General features: G+C 40.1%; 2 protein-coding genes across 2 annotated transcripts in view; both read left to right on the forward strand.

Annotated features, from left to right (window-relative positions):
* Positions 1-25,423, forward strand: part of LOC111858091 (macrophage mannose receptor 1-like) — a 119,551-nt gene that overhangs the window by 16,079 nt on the left and 78,049 nt on the right. The window lies entirely within an intron of this gene.
* On the forward strand, positions 494-25,390 carry LOC111838505 (macrophage mannose receptor 1-like). Its single transcript, XM_072698014.1, has 6 exons — positions 494-528; positions 20,009-20,071; positions 20,479-20,859; positions 24,029-24,385; positions 24,662-25,008; positions 25,319-25,390. The coding sequence occupies exons 2-6, from the start codon at positions 20,023-20,025 to the stop codon at positions 25,388-25,390; spliced, it is 1,206 nt and encodes a 401-aa protein (XP_072554115.1). The 5' UTR covers positions 494-528; positions 20,009-20,022.

The following is a 25,423-nucleotide window of genomic DNA, read 5'->3' on the forward strand; positions in this document are numbered from 1 at the left end:
TTACACATGCAAATATGTTTCCACCTCCTGAATGAACCAGGATTTTTGTTTTCCTAGTAATAGTAAGGACAAAACCAATGTGCGACAATGTGTGTATTGTTTTACACCCAGAGACGGAGGCAAAGGCAGGCATGGGGATAACCAAATGGGGTTTTATTTAAACATAACTACAAACAGGAACACAAGCAGCAGGGCAAACTGGAGAATACATGCAGGCAGCAACATTAATGACCAGACTGGGGAGCTCTGGACAGGAAGGCAGTATATACATCACTGACGAGGGAGCAGACGAGAGGCACCTGGGGTGATCCACACACAGGTTATAACGAGAGGAAGGTTTAAATGAGTAAGGTGTGGCTTGTTAGAGCCACACAATGGAGAGAATGAGGGGAGAGGAATGCGGGGCGTGGCACCCAGAAGCATTCCAGAACATTCTATTTGATGAAATAGATACTCGTGCTATCAGAAGCACAACTAGTCATTTTAACAAGGACAGCAAAACAAATTGTCCAGGCTCACAGAAACCAGGTAATGGCATATATTGGTATTTTTTAAACATCGTAATTTAAGCTTTCTTTTTTAAAAAAAAGAAAGATAGGTCTATACATTCTAATTTTACTAGGGAGTAGATTAAGATCTGAAATGTTAATTTATTTCACAGTTTTACGTATAGCTTTAAATTTAATGAATAATACTAAATAAACTACTTTTATCGGCATATATGGAAATTTTTATGGTTAGTTTGTAAATAGTAATTTCTTACGTTAAAAGTTATTCACTCCATAGAACACTATATTATACTTATGTGCACTTTACTGTACATAAATAATTTTTCTTAATATTTCTAAAGTGATATAAATTGGTGCAGTGGCTGTCCATCCAAGCTGTATGTGTGTTCTCTCCATTTCTCAGGTCCCTACAAAGATCTGTGAATGCAATCAAAAATGTAAAGATGCCAAAAGTGTCATATTTTGTTTGGTTATTTATGGTTCAAGTTAGAGCTGGGTAGGGTTAAAGTCGTCATTTTTGGATTAGAGTTTTTCCCATAGAACTTAATAGAGAGACCCTATAATGACAGAAATACACTCACCTAAAGGATTATTAGGAACATCTGTTCAATTTCTCATTAATGCAATTATCTAATCAACATGGCAGTTGCTTCAATGCATTTAGGGGTGTGGTCCTGGTCAAGACAATCTCCTGAACTCCAAACTGAATGTCAGAATGGGAAAGAAAGGTGATTTAAGCAATTTTGAGCGTGGCATGGTTGTTGGTGCCAGACGGGCCGGTCTGAGTATTTCACAATCTGCTCAGTTACTGGGATTTTCACGCACAACCATTTCTAGGGTTTACAAAGAATGGTGTGCAAAGGGAAAAACATCCAGTATGCAGCAGTCCTGTGGGCGAAAATGTCTTGTTGATGCTAGAGGTCAGAGGAGAATGGGCCGACTGATTCAAGCTGATAGAAGAGCAACTTTGACTGAAATAACCACTCGTTACAACCGAGGTATGCAGCAAAGCATTTGTGAAGACACAACACGCACAACCTTGAGGCGGATGGGCTACAACAGCAGAAGACCCCACCGGGTACCGCTCATCTCCACTACAAATAGGAAAAAGAGGCTACAATTTGCACGAGCTCACCAAAATTGGACAGTTGAAGACTGGAAAAATGTTGACTGGTCTGATGAGTCTCGATTTCTGTTGAGACATTCAAATGGTAGAGTCAGAATTTGGCGTAAACAGAATGAGTGCATGGATCCATCATGCCTTGTTACCACTGTGCAGGCTGGTGGTGGTGGTGTAATGGTGTGGGGGATGTTTTCTTGGCACACTTTAGGCCCCTTAGTGCCAATTGGGCATCGTTTAAATGCCATGGCCTACCTGAGCATTGTTTCTGACCATGTCCATCCCTTTATGACCACCATGTACCCATCCTCTGATGGCTACTTCCAGCAGGATAATGCACCATGTCACAAAGCTCGAATCATTTCAAATTGGTTTCTTGAACATGACAATGAGTTCGATTCACTGTACTAAAATGGCCCCCACAGTCACCAGATCTCAACCCAATAGAGTATCTTTGGGATGTGGTGGAACGGGAGCTTCGTGCCCTGGATGTGCATCCCACAAATCTCCATCAACTGCAAGATGCTATCCTATCAATATGGGCCAACATTTCTAAAGAATGCTTTCAGCACCTTGTTGAATCAATGCCACGTAGAATTAAGGCAGTTCTGAATGCGAAAGGGGGTCAAACACCGTATTAGTATGGTGTTCCTAATAATCCTTTAGGTGATTGTATATGGACTGTTTGTGCATGTGTATATGTGTGTGTATGTGCTCAAATATATGTGAAATGATCAGTAACTTATGTTTTATGCAGCTTCTTGGATCAGCATGATGGGTTGTAATGTGTTTCTTCTGCTGAAACTTCTACTGATTTCAGGTCAGTTTCTGTCACATTGCACTTAAATTACAAAAATGGTCCCATGGTCCGACATCTTTATATATTAATAAAATCTGCCAAAAGTCAGTCATATTATGAGTGTTATGATCGAGGGTAGGCGAACGGGCAAGCCAGGGAGAGGAGCCAGGAAGTAGGGTAAAAACGGGAATTTAATGACAAAACCGAACCAAGACATCAACCAACAACATCAATGACGGACACTCAACTAAGGAAGACGTGAACTAATATGCACCGGACAGGTTGGAATTAACTAGACACAGGTGGGAACAATCAGGAGTCGACAGGAGGTAATGAGGGGGCGTGGCACACACGAGGATCGTTCGGAGCTGAACGTGACAATGAGTCTTTCTTTGATGTTTACAGGACATTTGTTTTACACCTGCAATACGTGCCAGAGTCACATCTGCTAAATTTACATTCAGATTCAGAAAATTCTGATTATTTACAGTATGTGTGTCTTTGATAACCAGTGTCTTGTACAGTGATCTTATCCCTACTTGGAATCTTATCTCACCTCCACCAGTATATCCATCAGCTTGTCATTTCAAAGATGGACTTGCAAAAGTCTTCATCTTGTCTGGTCAGTTTTCTGTTTTTCTATTTGTGATCAAGTGTATTTGTTTCTCTCTGCCTGTGTGACTTTTTTACAGAGTTTCACAGTCACTGTTCAAGCCTTTCACATCAGTACCATTTTGTAAACATAAACCTGACCTGGACTGACGCCCAGGCTTACTGCAGAGAGAATTACGCTGACTTGGCTACCATTGACAATATGGAGGAAATGAAAAGACTAACTCAGTCTGTAGGCTCTGATTATACTGGAGAGGCTTGGATAGGACTGAAGAATGGAACATTGTGGAGATGGCATTGGTCCTCAGCAGAAGGAGAGACTGGGTACACCAACTGGGATTACCGTCAACCAGACAACTGGCATAACAACGAGCACTGCACCTCATTCAGAAGCAGTGGTGCATGGAATGATATTACCTGTTCATCACAGGCTCTGATGGGGTTTTTCATTTGTTATACTGGTGAGTGACATTAACCAGCTTTTTTATGACAAATGGAGCATGTCTTTTAAAATATAATATCTATTCATGACTTACTCCATAAGAGATTTGACAGATTATAAGGACTACACTGTAAGTGCGAGTCCATTCTGTTTTGAATATATAGATTAGATTAGATTCAGTTAGATTAGATTAGATTAGATTACATGATGTGAGAGGGGAATTATTGTGCACATAGGAGCAAATCCAAAGAGCACAGATGAACAGACATGCAGTGCCAAACAGGCAAGGTGCAAAGATATTGCACCATGCAAACAAGAAAACGTAGTACAAAAAAAGAGAAAAAAGTATGCAGTACACAAATAGAATACTGAAGAAAAAAAATAGAAAATTATAGAGTATGAATGAAATAAATAAACAATAAAAAAAAATAAAATAAACCACTGGACGGCAAAGTACAATTTAACCGTGCAATTAAAAAACAGAAGGCAGCAGCCTTTTTCTTTTGCCAAAATGGTTGATTCCTGACGTGTCATTGCTGGGGTGGGGAGTGTCACATAGGGAGGAGGCATTTTAGTGTCTGATGGGAGCAGGTAGAAAGGATCCTTAGTAGTGTGCTATGGCACAGTGCTAAATGTGCTCCAGGATAGAGCCCCCTGAAGATATGTGAGGTGAGAGCAACTGGTCTGAAGTGCTTAAGGGAGCTGGAGCGCCCTTTCGTTGGAAAGGGGACCACACAGGATGTCTCATAGAGTTGGAGGACCTTATGCACTTAGGGAGAGGGGTGAACAGGTCCTCTTCGATCCTGCAGAACCTACTGGCACATGTGTAGATAAAATGAGCTTAGATAAGCTATGTTAAGACCAATATGTAGGAAGATTGATTATTATTTATTATTTGTTGTTTGATTAGTATTATTTACAGAAGCCCTGAAGAGCAAAACACACAGTCACCCACGACGTATGAAGAACTATATCATTTACAATATCCTCATAACTTATAGCAGGGGGCTCAAAACCATCAACTCAGATCCTGGGGTCCTCCAGAACCCCCTGTCAGACCCCTTTCCTTCTCCTGCCAAATTGTTTGCCCTCCTGCCCTGTCATGTCATGGCTTCCCCCTGGTCTGTACCCTGTCTTCCCACATGTCTCTGGTCCTGTCCTTATTCTCCTTTCACTTGTGTGTCATATTAAATAGTGTCTACTGTCTCAAGACCCTCTGGTCTTTTGTCATGGCCCCTTCTGTTTCTTGGTCCCCACTAGGTTTCTGTATCCTGTCCTGTCCTGTTTTGTGTCCCCCGTGAGGTCTGCCGTCATCCCTTTGGTGTAATGTATAATTTTCCAGTTTGCCTGATCCTGTTTCCAGTTCTGTTTTGTTTCCCCAAGTCTTTGGTTCCAAGTGTCTGCCTGTCTAATGTCTGACCCTGTGTTATTCACCTGATCCTGCCCCGCATCTTGGCCCCATGTGTATCTCCTCTCGTCTGGCCCCCTGGGTCCCCTCCCCAGCCTGTCCTGCACACCTGAAGGGCACTCCTTTGTGGGGGGTGGGGGGGCTGTCACATATAGGCTGCTATGCCTGTCTGATCATCCTCTCACAGCTGCCTTGTGTCTCCCAGTCCTGTCCTCCTGGTTCGGCCATTGTAATCTGTCTGCGTTTGTGAACCCATCCTATGCTCCTAAATAAACCCCTACATAGGTTTTTTTGAGAACAGCCTGCATTTGAATCAACCCTTACCTGCTAATATGACACTGGGAACCATAAAAGTAGGGACAGGGTGAAATACAGGAGGACTACAATTAACTAAAAGGGAATAATCATTAAGAATAGTGATGGGACATATAATACTGACACTTCAGAGCTTGTATTGTCAAAGTGAAGCCTAGCAACTAGAAGCTGGGAGTTTGCTTTGTTTATGCAACATCACATGACCAACGACGTTCGATTTGTCCTTAAGTGTCGGAGGTTTCGAATCCTGTCAGCTCTTCAAAACTTTTATAAAACTGAGATGAAACCTTTGGGCATCATGCATAACACAGTCAGATCCTGTTGTCATACAAGCCACATTATTCCTTTGATGCAAACACATACAGACTTCATTCTTAGATTGTTCGAAGCATTTCTGGAACCCACTAGGGGTCTTTCTGTGTTTGAAAAAAAAAAGTTTGAAGATTCAAGACACATTCTAGCACAATATGGGGAATGCCCGAAAGCTTCATGAAGCTTCATCGGCCCATCACTAATTAAGAATACTACTAACAAATGTAGAGCAACATGAATAAACAGCAACAACAAATCAACAAAGAACAGATCAAAGGCAGGCACTTAAATACACCACTAAGAGGACATGATGCTGGATAGGTGAAAAACATAACTCAATTATCAAATCCGTACAGACACAGGACAACAAGAAACAGGTGGAATACATTATAATTAAAAAGCACAGAAAACTACCGAACACGACTAAACACAAAGGTTAACAGCACTAGGAAAAAAAGTATAAGCAGAACAAAATCAAACAGGACACAAGCAGAGTAAACCAAAAAAGGGACATAGAGATTAGCCATAACAGATACAAGAAAAAAAGCAAAAACTAAGAATAAAATAAAACCAAAAAATAAACAAAAGAAAAGGCAGGCCTAAGGCTGGCCTTCAATCCATGACTGGAGGAATGTGAGCTTCTGAGCTGCTAACTCAACCCATAGATCTAGACGGCGACCCAGGAACCAGGGAAACACATTAAGGACTAGGACTGCAAAACAGAGGAAACAGGATGGCCAGCGACACCTCCTGGCCAAATGGGAACAAAACACTTGGGACAAGACCAGACGGCACCTACCCTAACAAGACCTAAATCTTGGTGTTTTTACATTTTACCTGAAATATCAGAAAGTGAATTTTATTTATGTGGCGCTGTGTGGCTCAGTAGGTTAGGACACCTGTGACCTGAAGGTCACTGTTTCAACTCCCATGGTTGGCAGAATGATTTCACCATTGGGCCCCTGAACAAGGACTTTAATCCTCAATGAATCCGGGGATTGTCTGAACTTGCGTTTTCAAAAACTGTATGTTACTTTGGATAAAACCATCTGCTAAAGAGCTTAAATGAAAATTACAGTACTTCTGGGTTATTGCTGTTTCTCAGCAATTCTCATTGCTGTTTCAATCCAGGGATTGTCTGAACTTGCGTTTTCAAAAACTGTATGTTACTTTGGATAAAACCATCTGCTAAAGAGGTTAAATGAAAATTACAGTACTTCTGGGTTATTGCTGTTTCTTATGCTGTTTACCAAAAATTCACAGCTCCCACCTGTAAAGACAGAATAAATGTTACCTGGAACTTCACCTTGATTGAACAACACATGGATTGGCCTGGTGCTCAGAACTACTGCAGACACAGTTACACAGACCTGGCCACTGTGAGGAATAAAGAAGATAATGACTTGTTATATACAATGTTACCTACAATGCTTACAAGTGACACTTGGGTGTGGATTGGCCTGTTCCAGGACACATGGGAATGGTCAGACCTGTCAAACTCCTCATTCCGTAACTGGGAAATTGGTCAAAATGATAATGTGGGTAACACATGTGCTTTAGCACAGGTCACCTGGCCTGGGACATGGGATATGACACCATGTGATGAAAAGCATCCATTCGTTTGCTATGATGGTGAGTTATGTAACTTTACTACAGTGGCTGATTCTCCCCTTTATCTAACAACTTTAATTTATATTACTTAAAAAATATACTACACCTAAAGTTATAATCAGTGTTATAAGTACACATAACACCGCACAGTTGCATCAGAAAGCTATTTTGTCTTTAGTGTTTTGTGACTTTCACTCCCTCTACCCTTCTCATAATAAATTCCGTTCTCCAAATTCCCAGATGTCACATGACTTTCTCCTGAATCCACTTTCTGACAATCATCTTACCTTCTGCCCCAGATAACCTGATCTTGGTAAATAGTAACATGACCTGGAATGAAGCCCTGAAATACTGCAGAATGAACTATTTGGATCTGGTGTCTGTCCACAATGATGAGATCCAGTACTGGGTCAGTAGGATGGCTGAAACTGCCTCCACTGATCATGTCTGGCTGGGGCTGCGCTTCTCCTGCTCCCTGAACTTCTGGGTCTGGGTCAGTAAAGAAAATGTCAGCTACCAGAATTGGGAAACAAACACTAACTTTTGTGGAAACACAGGGGCAGTACAATCTAAAGACCCACATTACTGGGTCAGCCTGCCTATGACTGAGAAGCTCAACTTCATCTGCTCCAGATGTCCAAGTAAGGTTGATCCACATAACATTACCGGTAGAATAAGTGCAGGTAACCTACTTGCATTAGAAACTCATTATATGCATTTTTCTATTGTCTTGCTTCTGCATTTCATTCCCTCTATCCATCAACAAAGAAACTTTTTTTTCCACATTCCAATTTTTCCAAATGTGACTGCATTTTGTTTGATAATGATGTGGCATGCAGAGTGATTTCCAAATAATAATAATGTACATCTTTCCATATTACTATGTGTAATTTGCTTTATAAAATCGTTTTGGGAGGTGAAAATCCATTCATTGTATGCATGATTGTCCTATGCAGGTTCGCTGGGGATCAAAGCCCCTCCTGAAAGCTCTGGGTGCCGACCAGGTAATAACCCACATCGGGGTGTAACAGATCATGATACTTGTGGCATATTATGTGTCATATACAGTGATTTGATTATATTTAGATGAAAAATAAAACTACTAAATGTTTATTTATTTATTTTTTAAAAGATGATAGCAGGAGACAGTGATGATGAGGGATACAGAGAATGTTCTTCTTTCCACATTCAAATAAAAAAAAAACTCAGATAACCAAAAGCAGCTTACAGAAATAGTAAACATGTGTACTAATGCTTCAGGTTGAGAAAAATTAAGGCACCAGATATCGCTAAATCAATGAACAAGTGTATCTGCATGGTTTAACTTTTTGAAAATAATTCACACAGCACATTTTGCTAATGATTAATGTGTAAATGAATGCAAATATTTAAAAATGACTATTTGTAATCAAAATAATTTGACATAATTCAAGACACTAGTCAATAGGAGATCTTGCAGCACTGGATGTCATTTAAGAACACAGATACACCATTCTGTTACCTCCCCAGTAAACTGATTGCTTAAAACATAATCTAGGTTCAAGCTCTTATGAATTATCTACCTCGCTGTGTAACTCTTTTGACAAAAGCATCTACTAAATGAATGTTATACAATATACTATGTTACACATACTGCTCAGGATGTTCTTATTTACACATTTTATGCAAAAAAGCTCAGATAACCAAAATGGCATTCAAAAATAGAAAACATGCTTACTTACAGTATAGGATCAGATAAGCTAAGGTACCGAATATCTGTAAATCAGGGGTGGGGAACCTGATCCATGGACAGTCGGGGTGGCTGTGGGTTTTTGGAATGACCACTCAATCAACCAATAACAGCGGGTCCCCAGGACTGGAGTTGAGAAATTTGATAACAAATTTGGATGGAACTAGATGTGTCCAAGTGTACTGACTTCTTCTGTTGCTCAGTTCCCACAGGAAAGAGAACAGTGGTGAGACTGACTGTCAGAACTGATGGAAAAGTAAAGGATCCTGCATTCAGCAGCCTTCTGTTAATGCAGGTCAGTTCAGTTCTCTTGTGGGGCTACACAGACAAAGACACAAATTGCCAATGGAGGCACAAGGAGATATTCTGTTGTGTTATTATCTAGTTAAAGGAGAAACTGATCAGCGCAGGCATGTCAGAAAACACCACACTATCCTGGAGGACTCAACCTGATGGCCAAATCTTCCATCTAAAGGATTAAAGAGCATAAATGACAAGGTAACGAATTTGCAATATCTAGTTATTGAAAGTATAAGTAAAGACATCTTCACTATTGAATAAATACATCTTCAGTAATGTTGTAATTATTATTCTACAGTACCATGAGCAATTTGTGTGATATCGGGTATTGTATTACAATCATTTAGCAGATGCTTTTGTAAAAAGGGTCATACAGTGATGTAGATCTCTCATAAGGCTTGTGTCTCCATTATGTTGAGCAATCAGTTAATGGGAGAGGTAACAGAATGGTGTGCCTATGTGTTTTTGCTTTACAGGTGTCTGTGAATTTGCCTGGAACTGCAGTGGTATCTGTGGACCAATCTGTCCAATACGCATTCATTTGCAAATGATGCAAAAAAATGCCAGCTTTAGTGCATTCATGATAATGCAAGCTAGCAGCATTTGAGGGAGTGTCTATCTTTCTGCATCTGCATAAGAAAAACTTTCATTTGTGCTGATAATTAAGGACTAGATAATTGCTAATTGCATTTCAAACCTCATAGTGCTTACTCATTTTTTTTTGTGTATTTGTTTAACAGACGATAAACATTTAGAGGTAAAAATATTTTCCGTACCCTCATGATTCCAGGGTTGTGGGTTTGACTCCAGCCCCCAAGTTCTGCATTTCTGAAGCTTGGCTGTTCTCATGGCATTTGCATGCAGACCTGGATTGAATACAAAGTTCAAAACCACAAAAACAAAGCTGTGGTGTTGTGAGGAATAGGTAGAGTTAGCAGTGATGTTGTTTGTCAAAAGAAAACATAAGGTGATATGTAGATTAATGACCCCTTTCACTTCACATGTTCATTTTACATAAATACTTCTTCAGTAACTGTACCGTCTTTTAATTCCTGCAATGTTTCAGTTCAGGTTCATCCATCTCTTAAATTGCACATCTGGACTATATACAATTTGTAATCAGAGGTTAACCTTCATCTTTCCTTTCCCCCACTGGGTTTGCTTTACTGTGATGTGGGTCTGCTGAGGTGAAGTCTTACACTAGCAGAGCTGCCTTTCACTGAGCAACAGGGTGTGAAGGAGTGAAGGTTTCTCCCAGAATGTATTTCTCTTGAAAGACACACAGTAATGAGTCAGGCCCACTATGGGCATTATGCCATTTTTTTTTCATCCACATGGGATCCCACACTGCCAGTTATTGCTTCTGTCCTGAGGAGCCTGATATAGCAAACAACAGACATGGTGAGACAGTGTTGTCATGGTAAGAGGCCACCACAAGGTGGCAGCTTTGTCACACACTGTAAAACCTAACAGCACTTCTTAATAATAGAAGTAAGTTAATATAACTTAATTTTGCCTAAAGGTTGGATTCACTCATTTCCACTAATTTAACTCAAAAATTAATTGTTGGAGTAGTAATTCAGTTCTTTTGAGGGTACTTAGATTTTTAAGTTGGGACGATATAATTCCAGTTTGTTGCAGTAATTCATTTCCTCTGAGTTGACTTCAAATAATTATGTTCCTTTAAAATTATATCAATTTAATAGTCTTGTCTGTAATCATTTAACTAATTAGTCAACCCACACATAATTAATCAACATACAGTCGGCGTGGACGTTGCGTGACGTGGGCGGAGTCTGTGTGTGGGCAAACAAACTGCAATGTTGTGAAAAACAATGTTGTGAAAAATTGTGCAAAAAATCAGACACTTATGTGTTTCGGTCTGACGTGAAGTCATGCTGGATCATCGGCGTGGCCAGACCCATTTTACTGGGACGCGTTCTAAATATAAGGCGCACATTCTGCACAGCAAATGTGCCAGTGTTAAATTAACACTGCATGGTATTTATATGGGTCCACACCATTCAGTGTTACCTTTACCACTTTACAGTGTGCAGTGAGTGTTTTTACAGTGTTAATATTCATTAACTCTTATAGTGTTCTTATAGTGTTCAATCTACAACATAGAGTGTTAGGACAATGTGTCTCCAAATTGCAAGCCCATATAGGTGGCACACAAGTACAAAATGGGTGGCCCATATCTGCCTTATTTTAATAATTTTAATGTACTCTCATTTGAACTCTTTTGGGCATTCAGCTGCTTTGTTTTACTAACCCACCATAATAAGAAAGACTCAGAACAACATTATGTAAGTCAGAGAACATTGGAAAGCTGTTGTTGTACATGTATTTATTCAAGTATAAATGTGATAGATTTCTTCAATCGGAATAAGAAAGAACCGGTCAAGCTCTCCTGAGAACCTCCTGTGGTATTAAAGTGAGTGAAGAGTATGGTACCAGTCACCAAACACAGATTACGAAGCTAGACTGTGTTAGACTGCATAACATAATTATCTAGCAGGGCTGAAAAAAGGTGAGAGCTATCTTAATGGTTGAAGGAGTGTATTTCTGCTAAAGCAGATATGATGGGTGGTGGCCTTATTGCTATTAGACCACAACTTGGGATAGGAGAACAAATCAAATCACTTTGCTTATTTAATATTCAAATTTTCATTAAGCTTAATTTTTGAAACCCACCATGAGCATGGCATGGTATGGCACTGATATTAGTCTTTACCATGTTTTGCTATTAATTCTTCTGGGTTTATGTATGCTAGTTAGTCTGAGTAGTGCAGTTCTTATATATGAGTACTTTCAAAGAAATCTCCACAGTTGTAAAAGTATGTATGGTCTGGAAGCTTTTACTAGAGAGTGCACACTGAGAACAGAAAACTAAATGTTTGGTTTTCCAAAGCATTTTCTTCCTAGCCAATACCTTCTCTAATAAACCCTAGAGAATAAACCATTATACCTAGTCATTGGCTAGCATGCAAGAGCCATTTCTGTGGTGTTTGTTCTCTTGCCCTATTCATCACAATCGTGGTAGATTTAAAAAAAAAAAACTGTACTGTGTCATGCTATGCAAATATACCTCCAGTACCACTGGTCTACAGGGGAGTGGGTGGTACCAGGAGCGGCAAAGAAAAGGGTATGACAACTGTCCTAACACTTTTACAGATATATCCTCCTGAGACCCAAGGAAAAAAGTGTCCTTCAATTTAGGTTATTTGTCTTTGGAGGAAATAAGACATCTCATAATTTATATTTTTTCAAATTTATTTTTATTCTTAATTTCACAGCATGTCTTCTTTAGTGTATAACAGGAATAAATACATTTCCTAACATCATTGAAAAGATAGATGCAAAAATAAAATGTCCACTACAACGGACACAAATGAATGGGTGGGGTTTCAGGAGAATATGTTAATCATCCCAGGGACAGACTAGCAATAAAAACACCCCCACAACATTAAAATTTAATCCACTCAGGAGATGAATCCTGTATGCTTCCAAGAGGTTTTCTTCTGACTTGATATCATCAACTTATAAAACCACATATCAGGGAAAAGCTTCAACATAAAACAAGAAAAAGCTGTAAGGTCCTTTTTGGTCAGAGTCTTTCTCATGACGGTGGGTAAATCTGGGATGGCTCTTCTGATCCTCATGACTTCTTGTGCGCATATTAAAATGGGGCAGATATGTGGAGGTGGAAACTCATCGACAACACCCTATGGTGTAAATTGAACACTATTAGAGTTAATAAAGATTAACACTGTAAAAACAAGGCTCACTGCACACTGTAAAGTGTTAAAGGTAACACTCAATGTGGACCCATTTAAACACCATGCAGTGTTAATTTAACACTGGCACATTTGCTGTGTAAGGTTCAAGGCAATCAGTTTCCTTAAATGAACTGAGTACCCACAACTAGGTTAAAAGTTGTCGCAACTAGAATGTATTAATAAATATTAAAGGAAGAAAACTGATTAAATAAAACTTAAATAGTAGCATTTACATAAGGAGGATGCATTTAAGTTATTGTTACCCAAGTCTTTTAAATCAAACTAATGAATGCAGCTGATGCTCTTAACTTGATTTAACTGTTGCTGAAATTATGAATACTTAAGTTACTGTTACTCAATACAAAAATGTTTACTTTGTTTGAGTTCATAAACTTAAATAATTTAAGGCAATCGGTTTTCTCAAAGTTTGAGTTGAACTAACTCATCAGGTTTTACAGTGTTCAAAATAAGAGAAAATAAATAAAATGTGAAAATTGTGCATGTTTAAATAAAAAAAAAAGTGCTTAACTTAAGCCAGGGGTGGCCAAACTTATCCGCAAAGGGCCAGTGTGTATGCAGGTTTTCGCTGCCACTCCTTAATTAGATTATTAATTAGAGGACTGATTGGCTGAAGAGTCCTCACACCTGGGTTTTGTCTGTTGCCTGCCCAAATAAACCCCGTCCTTTGGATCTTTGTTCACCTGATTCCTTATTTGCCCTGTCCTACCTGCTTGCCGAACACCGAATGTGACAGGCAGAGATATGTATCTTGTACTCATTTGTTATTTTTGCCATGAAAACTCCAATGATCTTAATAACAAGTGACTTTACTTCAGTAACTGACATTGCGTTTAAGATTAGTCCAATAGAGAACAGAAACAGGTCTTTGGTTGATTTCTTTGCCTCCACCTTTGTAATCTTCACAAACATTAGCTTCAGCATGCATGCGAAGCAAATGTGGAGAACTGTAAATCTGCAAGGCTCTTTTTTCTTGCAAATAAGCAGACAGTTTCTGAAGCACTTGTGAATGTTACACTTGAAAACTTGTGTAACTGCATGGATCATGGCCCAACTAAAATCCATTTCAGCTTTTTGGGGTTGCAGCTGAATGTTAAGCCTCTTGAAAAATCTCTGCCCAGACATGCAAGCCAGTTTTGTATTGTTAGAGTGCTTTGATCAGAGCTAAGCATCTCTGCTACTGGAACAGTTGTTTTGGTGGTATTTTCTGTTGAAATGCACAGTACACAACGGAACATTATCTTATAAGTTAGGAGGCTGTGATACAACTGTTTCCATGGAATCAAGATAAAGCAGGCATCTTTGGGAGTTTTGGAGTTCTCTCAGCAGATGGAGTTGAACATCAGTGTACATGTAGATTGTAAAAGGAGAAACACTGACATATTGCAAGCTACTCTGTTTTGTCAGAGATTCTTGTAAATTCTGTATGTAAAGATACTCTATGTATTGAGCAGGATTACACTGATTTCACAACTTTTTCTCACTAGATATTTTTTGGAGAACAGACAGTGAAGGAACATCTGACAGGTTGCCATATGATAATTTGCTTTCAACTGCATGTGCAGTTTTCTTGGTCTGCAAGTGCATTGGCGTAAAATCAGCAAGTTGTGAATGTAAGAGTTCTTGAAACTTTGAGTGTCTCTGGTGACATTCCCCTTGAGAATGATGAATGTTTCCCTTCACTTGTATGTTTGAAAATACTGCACAATTATTTTTTTCATTGAGTTTTGTGCCTTTTATGTATGGAAAGTCCATATTCAGCACAACCTGAGAATTTGCATACTGCTTTTCCTTTCCACTGTGTATAGTTCTTTTGTTACTGTGGGTTTTCACTCTAGTCTTACTTTATTATTACTTAAAAGTAGGGCTGTAAACATGTTAAGTGCATATATATTCCCTTTTTTCTTGGGTCTGTTTGCTCATACAAAATGAGATGCGATTAATGTAGATTAAAAATGAATGATATTTAATCGTGATTAATCTAAATTAATCCACAGCAACCCTGTGATTAATCTGATTAAAAATTTGAATCATTTGACCGCACTACTTAAAAGCCAAAACACAATATTTGTTAACATTTGATATTTTGCTGGCTATGAGGTTTGTGCATCCACCTTTAATTACTGGTTTTGCATTTTTTCAACAGAAAAATCTTGACTGTTTAAATTGTGGTAATTTAACTCTTTTGAATTTAAAATGGAAACCCTGAGTTTGAGTGTTAGCCTATAAAGTGTGCTGTTCAGTGTTTTCTAAAGTTGCAATCATAGAGAACTTCATTCGCTTATTTTGATTTATAGTAACATTTTATTTGCTTTTTATGGCTATTATTAATTATTAAGAAGAAAGATATTTAATTAGTCACATCGCTGAAGTCAGGCCAGGAAGTTAGCCTAAACTTTGCAATCAAGATGGCAAAATATCAATAAAATATCTGGATACTTCAGCAACACTAGAGATGCACGGAGCCTCTGGCGAGGCATTCAAACCCTCACGGACTACAAACCACCTCCCTAGACTTGTGGTAATGACATCTCTTTGCTGAACAGTCTCAATTACTTCTTCTGTCACTTTGAAACACAGATCAACACACCAGTACAGAAGACCACCCCTCCCCAGGGAGAGCAGGCTGTGTCTGTCTACAGCCAGCGTGTGGAAGACTCTCTCCAGAATAAACCCACGCAAGGCAGTTGGACTGGATAACATACCTGGTTGTGTCCTAAAGGACTGTGCAGAGGAGCTGAAGGATGTTCTCACAGATATCTTTAACATCTCCCTGAGCCAAGCGACTGTTCCCACGTGTTTCAAAGCCTCCACAATAATACTGATTCCGAAGAAGCCCCACCCATCCAGCTTTAATGATTATCAGCCTGTTGCACTGACATCCACCATCATGAAGTGCTTTGAGCGACTGGTCATGGAAAACATCAAGTCCATCCTCTCCTCCTCCCACGACCCGATGCAGTTTGCATACAGGTCAAACAGGTCCAGAGATGATGCCATCTCTGCTGCTTTATATCCAGCCCTCACACACCTCGACTCATATGTACGAATGCTGTTCCTCGACTTCAGTTCAGCATTCAATACTATCGTTCCCCAGCAGCTTACTCACAAACTTGGACATTTGAGACTCAAAACATCCCACTGTAACTGGGTGTTGGACTTCCTAACAGGGAGGACACAAAAAGTATGGGTCGGCAGCAACACCTCCAGGACCAGGTCCTATTGATTAGGATACTCACCCTGGGTCTGCAAAATTTTTTGTCTTGTGACCCATCCTCTGGTTTGAACATTTTATCTTTTATCATTGAGCCACCCCCAAACACAGATTTTTGTAGCTGACAGAATTTGCCACTCCAGGAAAAATACTAGATCTCTGTTCTAGTTATAACAATGTTGTGGCGTTGGGCAGACCAAGGCATTATAGTGGTGGTAAAGAACGAGGCAAGACGTTTTTACAGAAAAAATGCTCTTTGTATCAGTCCTTAAAAGGATACAAGATACTCAGGAACACAACAGCCATTTACACTAAAAACAGACATGTAACAAGATATACATAGGGGCTACATACATGGCTTGCGAGATTACCACAATATTGTAAACTCATCAGCACTACACTATTAATAATTTGTTTATTATATATTTCATGGTTAATGAAAACATTAACTCTTAAAATGTCACCTAAACAAGGCAGTTTTATTTCAATTTAATTTGACTTCTCAAACAAAGTTGACTAATCCTCTGTACCTATGTTAATCCATCCATCCATCCATTGTCCAACCCGCTTATCCTACTGGGTCGCAGGGGGTCCGGAGCCTATCCCGGAAGCAACGGGCTCGAGGCAGGGAACAACCCTGGACGGGGGGCCAGCCTATCGCAGGGCACACACACACACCATTCACTCACACATGCACACCTAAGGGCAATTTAGCAACACCAATTAGCCTCAGCATGTCGTTGGACTGTGGGGGGAAACCGGAGCACCAGGAGGAAAGCCCACGACGACACGGGGAGAACATGCAAACTCCACAAACATGTGACCCAGGCGGAGACTCGAACCCTATGTTAACCCTCTGGGGTCGAGTGCATTGTCGGCGATGCAGCGTGCTTTACTTTTCGCGTCTATTTCGGTTTATATCTCGCTGAAATCTTAATGTAGAATCGTGAAAAAACGCTGGCTAAATCCGTAATCTGTCTTCTTTTCAAAACGTCCAATGTCGGAAGTGTTAACGTTTTTAAAATTAGGTTAAATTGCCAAAAAAGTAAACCATGTCACCTTACTTTGTTTTACCTGCATCGGGGGCGTGTAGTACCGCTCTCACCCGAAGATCGCTATTCACATTATAAATAGCCGCATTCGCGCGTATTCATATCGCATTTGCATGGTAATTTGATGAACAGCGCAACGGTGAAACGCGATCCAAATACATCCCCATCAGCGCCATAAAAGGGGGTGGGGGATGTGGCCAGGTGTCAGTGGCTCATTCATACACATGAAAGTTGCTACATACTCAATGAAAGGAGCCAAAAATGGTGACATGAGTTCGGTTTTTCTTATTTATTTATCCAACTGAATGTTGCAACTACACCATTTAGTCATCTTCATGTACAGTAGCCAAGACCAGGGATGGATTATGGGTTGTGTGGGCCCCTGGGCAAAACGTTCGCGAGAGCCCCCCCCCCCCCGCCCCCCGCCACCACCACCAGCTGCACCGATAATTTATTTGCCATGAATTAAGACTATGATATTTGAAGAAATGTGTGATCATGCCCCAGTCAGTGAAAGTGTGTTTCCTACCCCTAGACCCCAGAGAGTTAATAACCATTTTGTTCTTCTTCCATCTCTCCCTCTGTTTGTGTGTTTTCACTACGGGTATGTAACTGAGATTCTGGGTGGGGGATCCCTACGTTTCCTGCTCGGTGGTACTGCCTGCCCTCTGCCACCTGCATCGTGTGATGGAAACCTCTGATGATGACCCTGCATATGTAGCTAGGTTTAAAACAGCATTCCAAGAAGACCTAACCTCCCGTCAAGAAAATTATGTCAACAGTGAATGGCTCAAGATTGCAACAGCTTTGGATCCTCGCTTCAAGGACTTGAAGTGCCTCCCTAAGAGTGACAGAGAGAGGGTGTGGACCACACTTGGAAGACTGCTGCATGATCAATCCCCACCTCGACAGACTTGTGAAGATGAGCCACCCAAGAAAATGAGTCTTTTACAGATGGGCTCAGATTCAGAATCAGATGAGGAGTTGCTGCCTGACAGAATCATGCACTTGTACAGAGCAGAGCCAAGTATTAGTATGTAGGACTATCCCTTGGAGTGGTGGTCAGCTCATTCAGAAGCTCATGACAAGGTGGCACTGCTGGCTTGCAAAGATCTTGCCACTCCTGCAACCACTGTTCCGTGTGAGAGACTGTCATCAGCTGCAGGCATCATTGTAAATAAGAAGCGGTCAGCTCTCCTCTCTGACAATGTCAACAAGTTAGTTTGTCTTAGTAACTGGCTGAAAGAGGAGTAACAGTGCCACATTAATGTGGATAAATGTTTAGCGACAGTTTTTTGATAACATGAATGTTCAAGATGTTCAATAAACATGTTAAGTGCATATATATTCTCTTTTTTCTTGAGTCTGTTTGCTCATGCAAAATGAAATGTGATTAATATAGATTAAAAATTAATATTTAATCGTGATTAATCGAAATTAATCCACAGCAACCCTGTGATTAATCTGATAAAAAATTTTAATCGTTTGACAGTACTAAATAATAATGATAATGCATCCTTGTCCCTCTCATTCTCTCCCTAGTGTGTAGTAAATAAAAAGAGAGAAGGGAAGCATGAAGAAAGAAAAATACATACATATTGTGGGGTGACTGATTTTCATTCTGTTACACATGCAAATATGTTTCCACCTCCTGAATGAACCAGGATTTTTGTTTTCCTCGTAATAGTAAGGACAAAACCAATGTGCGACAATATGTGTATTGTTTTACACCCAGAGACGGAGGCAAAGGCAGGCATGGGGTTTACCAAATGGGGTTTTATTTAAACATAACTACAAACAGGAACACAAGCAGCAGGGCAAACTGGAGAGTATATGCAGGCGGCAACATTAATGCCCAGACTGGGGAGCTCTGGACAGGAAGGCAGTATATACATCACTGACGAGGGAGCAGACGAGAGGCACCTGGGGTGATCCGCACACAGGTTATAACGAGAGGAAGGTTTAAATGAGTAAGGTGTGGCTTGTTAGAGCCACACAATGGAGAGAATGAGGGGAGAGGAATGCGGGGCGTGGCACCCAGAAGCATTCCAGAACATTCTATTTGATGAAATAGATACTCGTGCTATCAGAAGCACAAATAGTCATTTTAACAAGGACAGCAAAACAAATTGTCCAGGCTCACATAAACCAGGTAATGGCATATATTGGTATTTTTTAAACATCATAATTTAAGCTTTCTTTTTTAAAAAAAGAAAGATAGATCTATACATTCTAATCTTACTAGGGAGTAGATTAAGATCTTAAATGTTAATTTATTTCACAGTTTTACGTATAGCTTTAAATTTAATGAATGATACTAAATAAACTACTTTTATCGGCATATATGGAAATTTTTATGGTAAGTTTGTAAATAGTCATTTCTTACGCTAAAAGTTATTCACTCCATAGAACACTATATTATACTTATGTGCACATTACATAAATTCTTTTTTTTAATATTTCTAAAGTGATATAAATTGGTGCAGTGGCTGTCCATCCAAGCTGTATGTGTGTTCTCTCCATTTCTCAGGTCCCTACAAAGATCTGTGAATGCAATCAAAAATGTAAAGATGCCAAAAGTCTCATATTTTGTTTGGTTATTTATGGTTTAAGGTTAGAGCTGGGTAGGGTTAAAGTCGTCATTTTTGGATTAGAGTTTTTCCCATAGAACTTAATAGAGAGACCCTATAATGACAGAAATATATGGACTGTTTGTGCATGTGTATATGTGTGTATATGTGCTCAAATATATGTGAAATGATCAGTAACTTAATGTTTTATGCAGCCTCTTGGATCAGCATGATGGGTTGTAATGTGTTTCTTCTGCTGAAATTTCTACTGATTTCAGGTCAGTTTCTGTCACATTGCACTTAAATTATAAAAATGGTCCCATGGTCCCACAAATTTATATATTGATAAAATCTGCCAAAAGTCAGTCATATTATGAGTCTTTCTTTGATGTTTACAGGACATTTGTTTTACACCTGCAATACGTGCCAGAGTCACATCTGCTAAATTTACATTCAGATTCAGACAATTCTGATTATTTACAGTATGTGTGTCTTTGATGACCAGTGTCTTGTACATTGATCTTATCCCTGCTTGGAATCTTATCTCACCTCCACCAGTATATCCATCAGCTTGTCATTTCAAAGATTGACTTGCAAAAGTCTTCATCTTGTCTGGTCAGTTTTCTGTTTTTCTATTTGTGATCATGTGTATTTGTTTCTCTCTGCCTGTGTGACTTTTTTACAGAGTTTCACAGCCACTGTTCATGCCTTTCACATCAGTACCATTTTGTAAACATAAACCTGACCTGGACTGACGCCCAGGCTTACTGCAGAGAGAACTACACTGACTTGGCTACCATTGACAATATGGAGGAAATGAAAAGACTAACTGAGTCTGTAGGCTCTGATTATACTGGAGAGGCTTGGATCGGACTGAAGAATGGAACATTGTGGAGGTGGCATTGGTCCTCAGCAGAAGGAGAGACTGGGTACACCAACTGGGTTAGTGGTCAACCAGACAACTGGTGTAACAACGAGCACTGCACCTCAGTCAGAAGCAGTGGTTTATGGAATGATATTACCTGTTCATCACAGGCTCTGATGGGGTTTTTCATTTGTTATACTGGTGAGTGACATTAACCAGCTTTTTTACGACAAATGGAACATGTCTTTTAAAATATAATATCCATTCATGACTTACTCCATAAGAGATTTGACAGATTATAAGGACTACACTGTAAGTGCGAGTCCATTCTGTTTTGGATATATAGATTAGATTAGATTCAGTTAGATTAGATTAGATTACATGATGTGAGAGGGGAATTATTGTGCACATCGGAGCAAATCCGAAGAGCACAGATGAACAGACATGCAGTGCCAAACAGGCAAAGTGCAAAGACATTTAAAGACACAAGAAAACGTAGCAAAAAAAGAGAAAAAAGTATGCAGTACACAAATAGAGTCCTGAAGAAAAAAATAGAAAATTATAGAGTATGAATGAAATAAATGTTAGGAAAAAGGAATAATAAACCACTGGACGGCAAAGTGCAATTAAACCGTGCAATTAAAAAACAGAAGGCAGCAGCCTTTTTCTTTTGCCAAAATGGTTGATTCCTGACATGTTATTGCTGGGGTAGGGAGTGACACATAGGGAGGAGGCATTTTAGTGTCTGATGGGAGCAGGTGGAGAGGATCCCTAGTAGCGTGCTATGGCACAGTGCTAAATGTGCTCCAGGATAGAGCCCCCTGAAGATATGTGAGGTGAGAGCAACTGGTCTGAAGTCCTTAAGGGAGCTGGAGCGCCCTTTCCTTGGAAAGGGGACCACACAGGATGTCTCATAGAGTTGGAGGACCTTTTGCACTTAGGGAGAGGGGTGAACAGGTCCTCTTCGATCATGCAGAACCTACTGGCACATGTGTAGATAAAATGAGCTTAGATAAGCTATGTTAAGACCAATATGTAGGAAGATTGATTATTATTTATTATTTGTTGTTTGATTAGTATTATTTACAGAAGCCCAGAAGAGCAAAACTCACAGTCACCCACGACGTTTGAAGAACTAAATCATTTACAATATCCTCATAACTTATAGCAGGAGGCTCAAAACCATCAACTGAGATCCTGGGGTCCTCCAGAACCCCCTGTCAGACCCCTTTCCTTCTCCTGCCAAATTGTTTGCCCTCCTGCCCTGTCATGTCATGGCTTCCCCCTGGTCTGTACCCTGTCGTCCCACATGTCTCTGGTCCTGTCCTTATTCTCCTTTCACTTGTGTGCCATATTAAATAGTGTCTACTGTCTCCTATCCCTCTGGTCTTAGTCATGGCCCCTTCTGTGTCTTGGTCCCCACTAGGTTTCTGTATCCTGTCCTGTCCTGTTGTGTGTCCCCCGTGAGGTCTGCCGTCATCCCTTTGGTGTAATGTATAATTTTTCAGTTTGCCTGATCCTGTTTCCAGTTCTGTTTTGTTTACCCAAGTCTTTGGTTCCAATTGTCTGCCTGTCTAATGTCTGACCCTGTGTTATTCACCTGATCCTGCCCCGCATCTTGTCCCCATGTGTATCTCCTCTCGTCTGGTCCCCTGGATCCCCTCCCCAGCCTGTCCTGCACACCTGAATGGCACTCCTTTGTGGGGGGTGGGGGGGGGGCTGTCACATATAGGTTGCTCTGCCTGTCTGATCATCCTCTCGCAGCTGCCTTGTGTTTGCTCCTTTGTTAGTCAGGTGTATTCACGTCTCCCAGTCCTGTCCTCCTGGTTTGGCCATTGTAATCTGTCTGCATTTGTGAACCCATCCTATGCTCCTAAATAAACCCCTACATAGGATTTTTTGAGAACAGCCTGCATTTGAATCAACCCTTACCTGCTAATATGACACTGGGAACCATAAAACTAGGGAAAGGGTGAAATACAGGAGGACTACAATTAACTAAAAGGGAATAATCATTAAGAATAGTGATGGGACATATAATACTGACACTTCAGAGCTTGTCTTGTCAAAGTGAAGCCTAGCAACTAGAAGCTGGGAGTTTGCTTTGTTTATGCAACATCACATGACCAACGACGTTCCATTTGTCCTTAAGTGTCGGAGGTTTCGAATCCTGTCAGCTCTTCAAAACTTTTATAAAACTGAGATGAAACCTTTGGGCATCGTGCATACTGTAACACAGTCAGATCCTGTTGTCATACAAGCCACATTATTCCTTTGATGCAAACACTTACAAACTTCATTCTTAGATTGTTTGAAGCATTTCTGGAACTCACTAGGGGTCTTTCTGTGTTTGAAAAAAAAAAAAGTTTGAAGACTCAAGACACATTCTAGCACAATATGGGGAATGCCCGAAAGCTTCATGAAGCTTCATCGGCCCATCACTAATTAAGAATACTACTAACAAATGTAGAGCAACATGAATAAACAGCAACAACAAACCAACAAAGAACAGATCAAAGGCAGGCACTTAAATACACCACTAAGAGGACATGATGCTGGATAGGTGAAAAACATAACTCAATTATCAAATCAGTACAGACACAGGACAACAAGAAACAGGTGAAATAGATTTTAATTAAAAAGCACAGAAAACTACCGAACACGACTAAACACAAAGGTTAACAGCACTAGGAAAAAAAGTATAAGCAGAACAAAATCAAACAGGACACAAGCAGAGTAAACCAAAAAAGGGACATAAAGATTAGCCATAACAGATACAAGACAAAAAGCAAAAACTAAAGAATAAAATAAAACCAAAAAATAAACAAAAGAAAAGGCAGGCCTAAGGCTGGCCTTCAATCCATGACTGGAGGAATGTGAGCTTCTGAGCTGCTAACTCAACCCATAGACCTAGACGGCGACCCAGGAACCAGGGAAACACATTAAGGACTAGGACTGCAAAACAGAGGAAACAGGATGGCCAGCGACACCTCCTGGCCAAATGGGAACAAAACACTTGGGACAAGACCAGACGGCACCTACCCTAACAAGACCTAAATCTTGGTGTTTTTACATTTTAACTGAAATATCAGAAAGTGAAAATTATTTATGTGGCGCTGTGTGGCTCAGTAGGTTAGGACACCTGTGATCTGAAGGTCACTGTTTCAACTCCCATGGTTGGCAGAATGATTTCACCATTGGGCCCCTGAACAAGGACTTTAATCCTCAATGAATCCAGGGATTGTCTGAACTTGCATTTTCAAAAACTGTATGTTACTTTGGATAAAACCATCTGCTAAAGAGGTTAAATGAAAATTACAGTACTTCTGGGTTATTGCTGTTTCTTATGCTGTTTACCAAAAATTCACAGCTCCCACCTATAAAGACGGAATAAATGCTACCTGGAACTTCACCTTGATTCAAAAAAATATGATTTGGTCTGATGCTCAGAGCTACTGCAGACACAGTTACACAGACCTGGCCACTGTGAGGAATCAAGAAGATAATGACTTGATACAGACAATGGTTACAAGTGGCACTTGGGTGTGGATTGGCCTGTTCCAGGACACATGGGAATGGTCAGACCTGTCAAACTCCTCATTCCGTAACTGGAAAATGGGTCAAAATGATAGTAAGAATAATGCATGTGCTTTAGCACAGGTCACCTGGCCTGGGACATGGGATATGATACCATGTGATGAAAAGCATCCATTCATATGCTATGATGGTGAGTAATGTAACTTTACTAGTTGCTGATTCTCACTTTTGTCTAACAGCATTAATTTATATTACTTTAAAAATATACTACACCTAAAGTAATATTTAGTATTATAAGTACACATAACACTGCACAGTTGCATAAGAAAGTTATTTTGCCTTCACTGTTCTGTGAATTTCACTCCCTCTACCCTTCTCATAATAAATTCCGTTCTCCAAATTCCCAGATGTCACATGACTTTCTCCTGAATCCACTTTCTGACAATCATCTTATCTTCTGCCCCAGATAACCTGATCTTGGTAAATAGTAACATGACCTGGAATGAAGCCCTGAAATACTGCAGAATGAACTATTTGGATCTGGTGTCTGTCCACAATGATGAGATCCAGTACTGGGTCAGTAGGATGGCTGAAACTGCCTCCACTGATCATGTCTGGCTGGGGCTGCGCTTCTCCTGCTCCCTGATATTCTGGGTCTGGGTCAGTACAGAAAATGTCAGCTACCAGAATTGGGAAACAAACACTAACTTTTGTGAAAACACAGGAGCAGTACAATCTAAAGACCCACATTACTGGGTCAGCCTGCCTATGACTGAGAAGCTCAACTTCATCTGCTCCAGATGTCCAAGTAAGGTTGATCCACATAACATTACCGGTAGAATAAGTGCAGGTAACCTACTTGCATTAGAAACTCATTATATGCATTTTTCTATTGTCTTGCTTCTGCATTTCATTCCCTCTATCCATCAACAAAGAAACTCTTTTTTCCACATTCCAATTTTTCCAAATGTGACTGCATTTTGTTTGATAATGATGTGGCATGCAGAGTGATTTCCAAATAATAATAATGCACATCTTTCCATATTACTATATGGAATTTGCTTTATAAAATTGTTTTGGGAGGTGAAAATCCATTCATTGTATGCATGATTGTCCTATGCAGGTTCGCAGGGGATCAAAGCCCCTCTTGAAAGCTCTGGGTGCCTGCCAGGTAATAACCCACATCGGGGTGTAACAGATCATGATACTTGTGCCATGTTATGTGTCA

This window comes from Paramormyrops kingsleyae, chromosome 12 (genome assembly GCF_048594095.1).
Source record: "Paramormyrops kingsleyae isolate MSU_618 chromosome 12, PKINGS_0.4, whole genome shotgun sequence".
Taxonomy (NCBI): Eukaryota; Metazoa; Chordata; class Actinopteri; order Osteoglossiformes; family Mormyridae; genus Paramormyrops; species Paramormyrops kingsleyae.

Coding starts and splice junctions, on each gene's coding strand:
- LOC111838505 (XM_072698014.1), top strand. CDS start 20,023: ATGATGGGTTGTAATGTGTTTCTTCTGCTGAAATTTCTACTGATTTCA. Junction 20,072..20,478: donor GAAATTTCTACTGATTTCAG/GTCAGTTTCTGT, acceptor ACTTTTTTACAG/AGTTTCACAGCCACTGTTCA. Junction 20,860..24,028: donor GTTTTTCATTTGTTATACTG/GTGAGTGACATT, acceptor AAAAATTCACAG/CTCCCACCTATAAAGACGGA.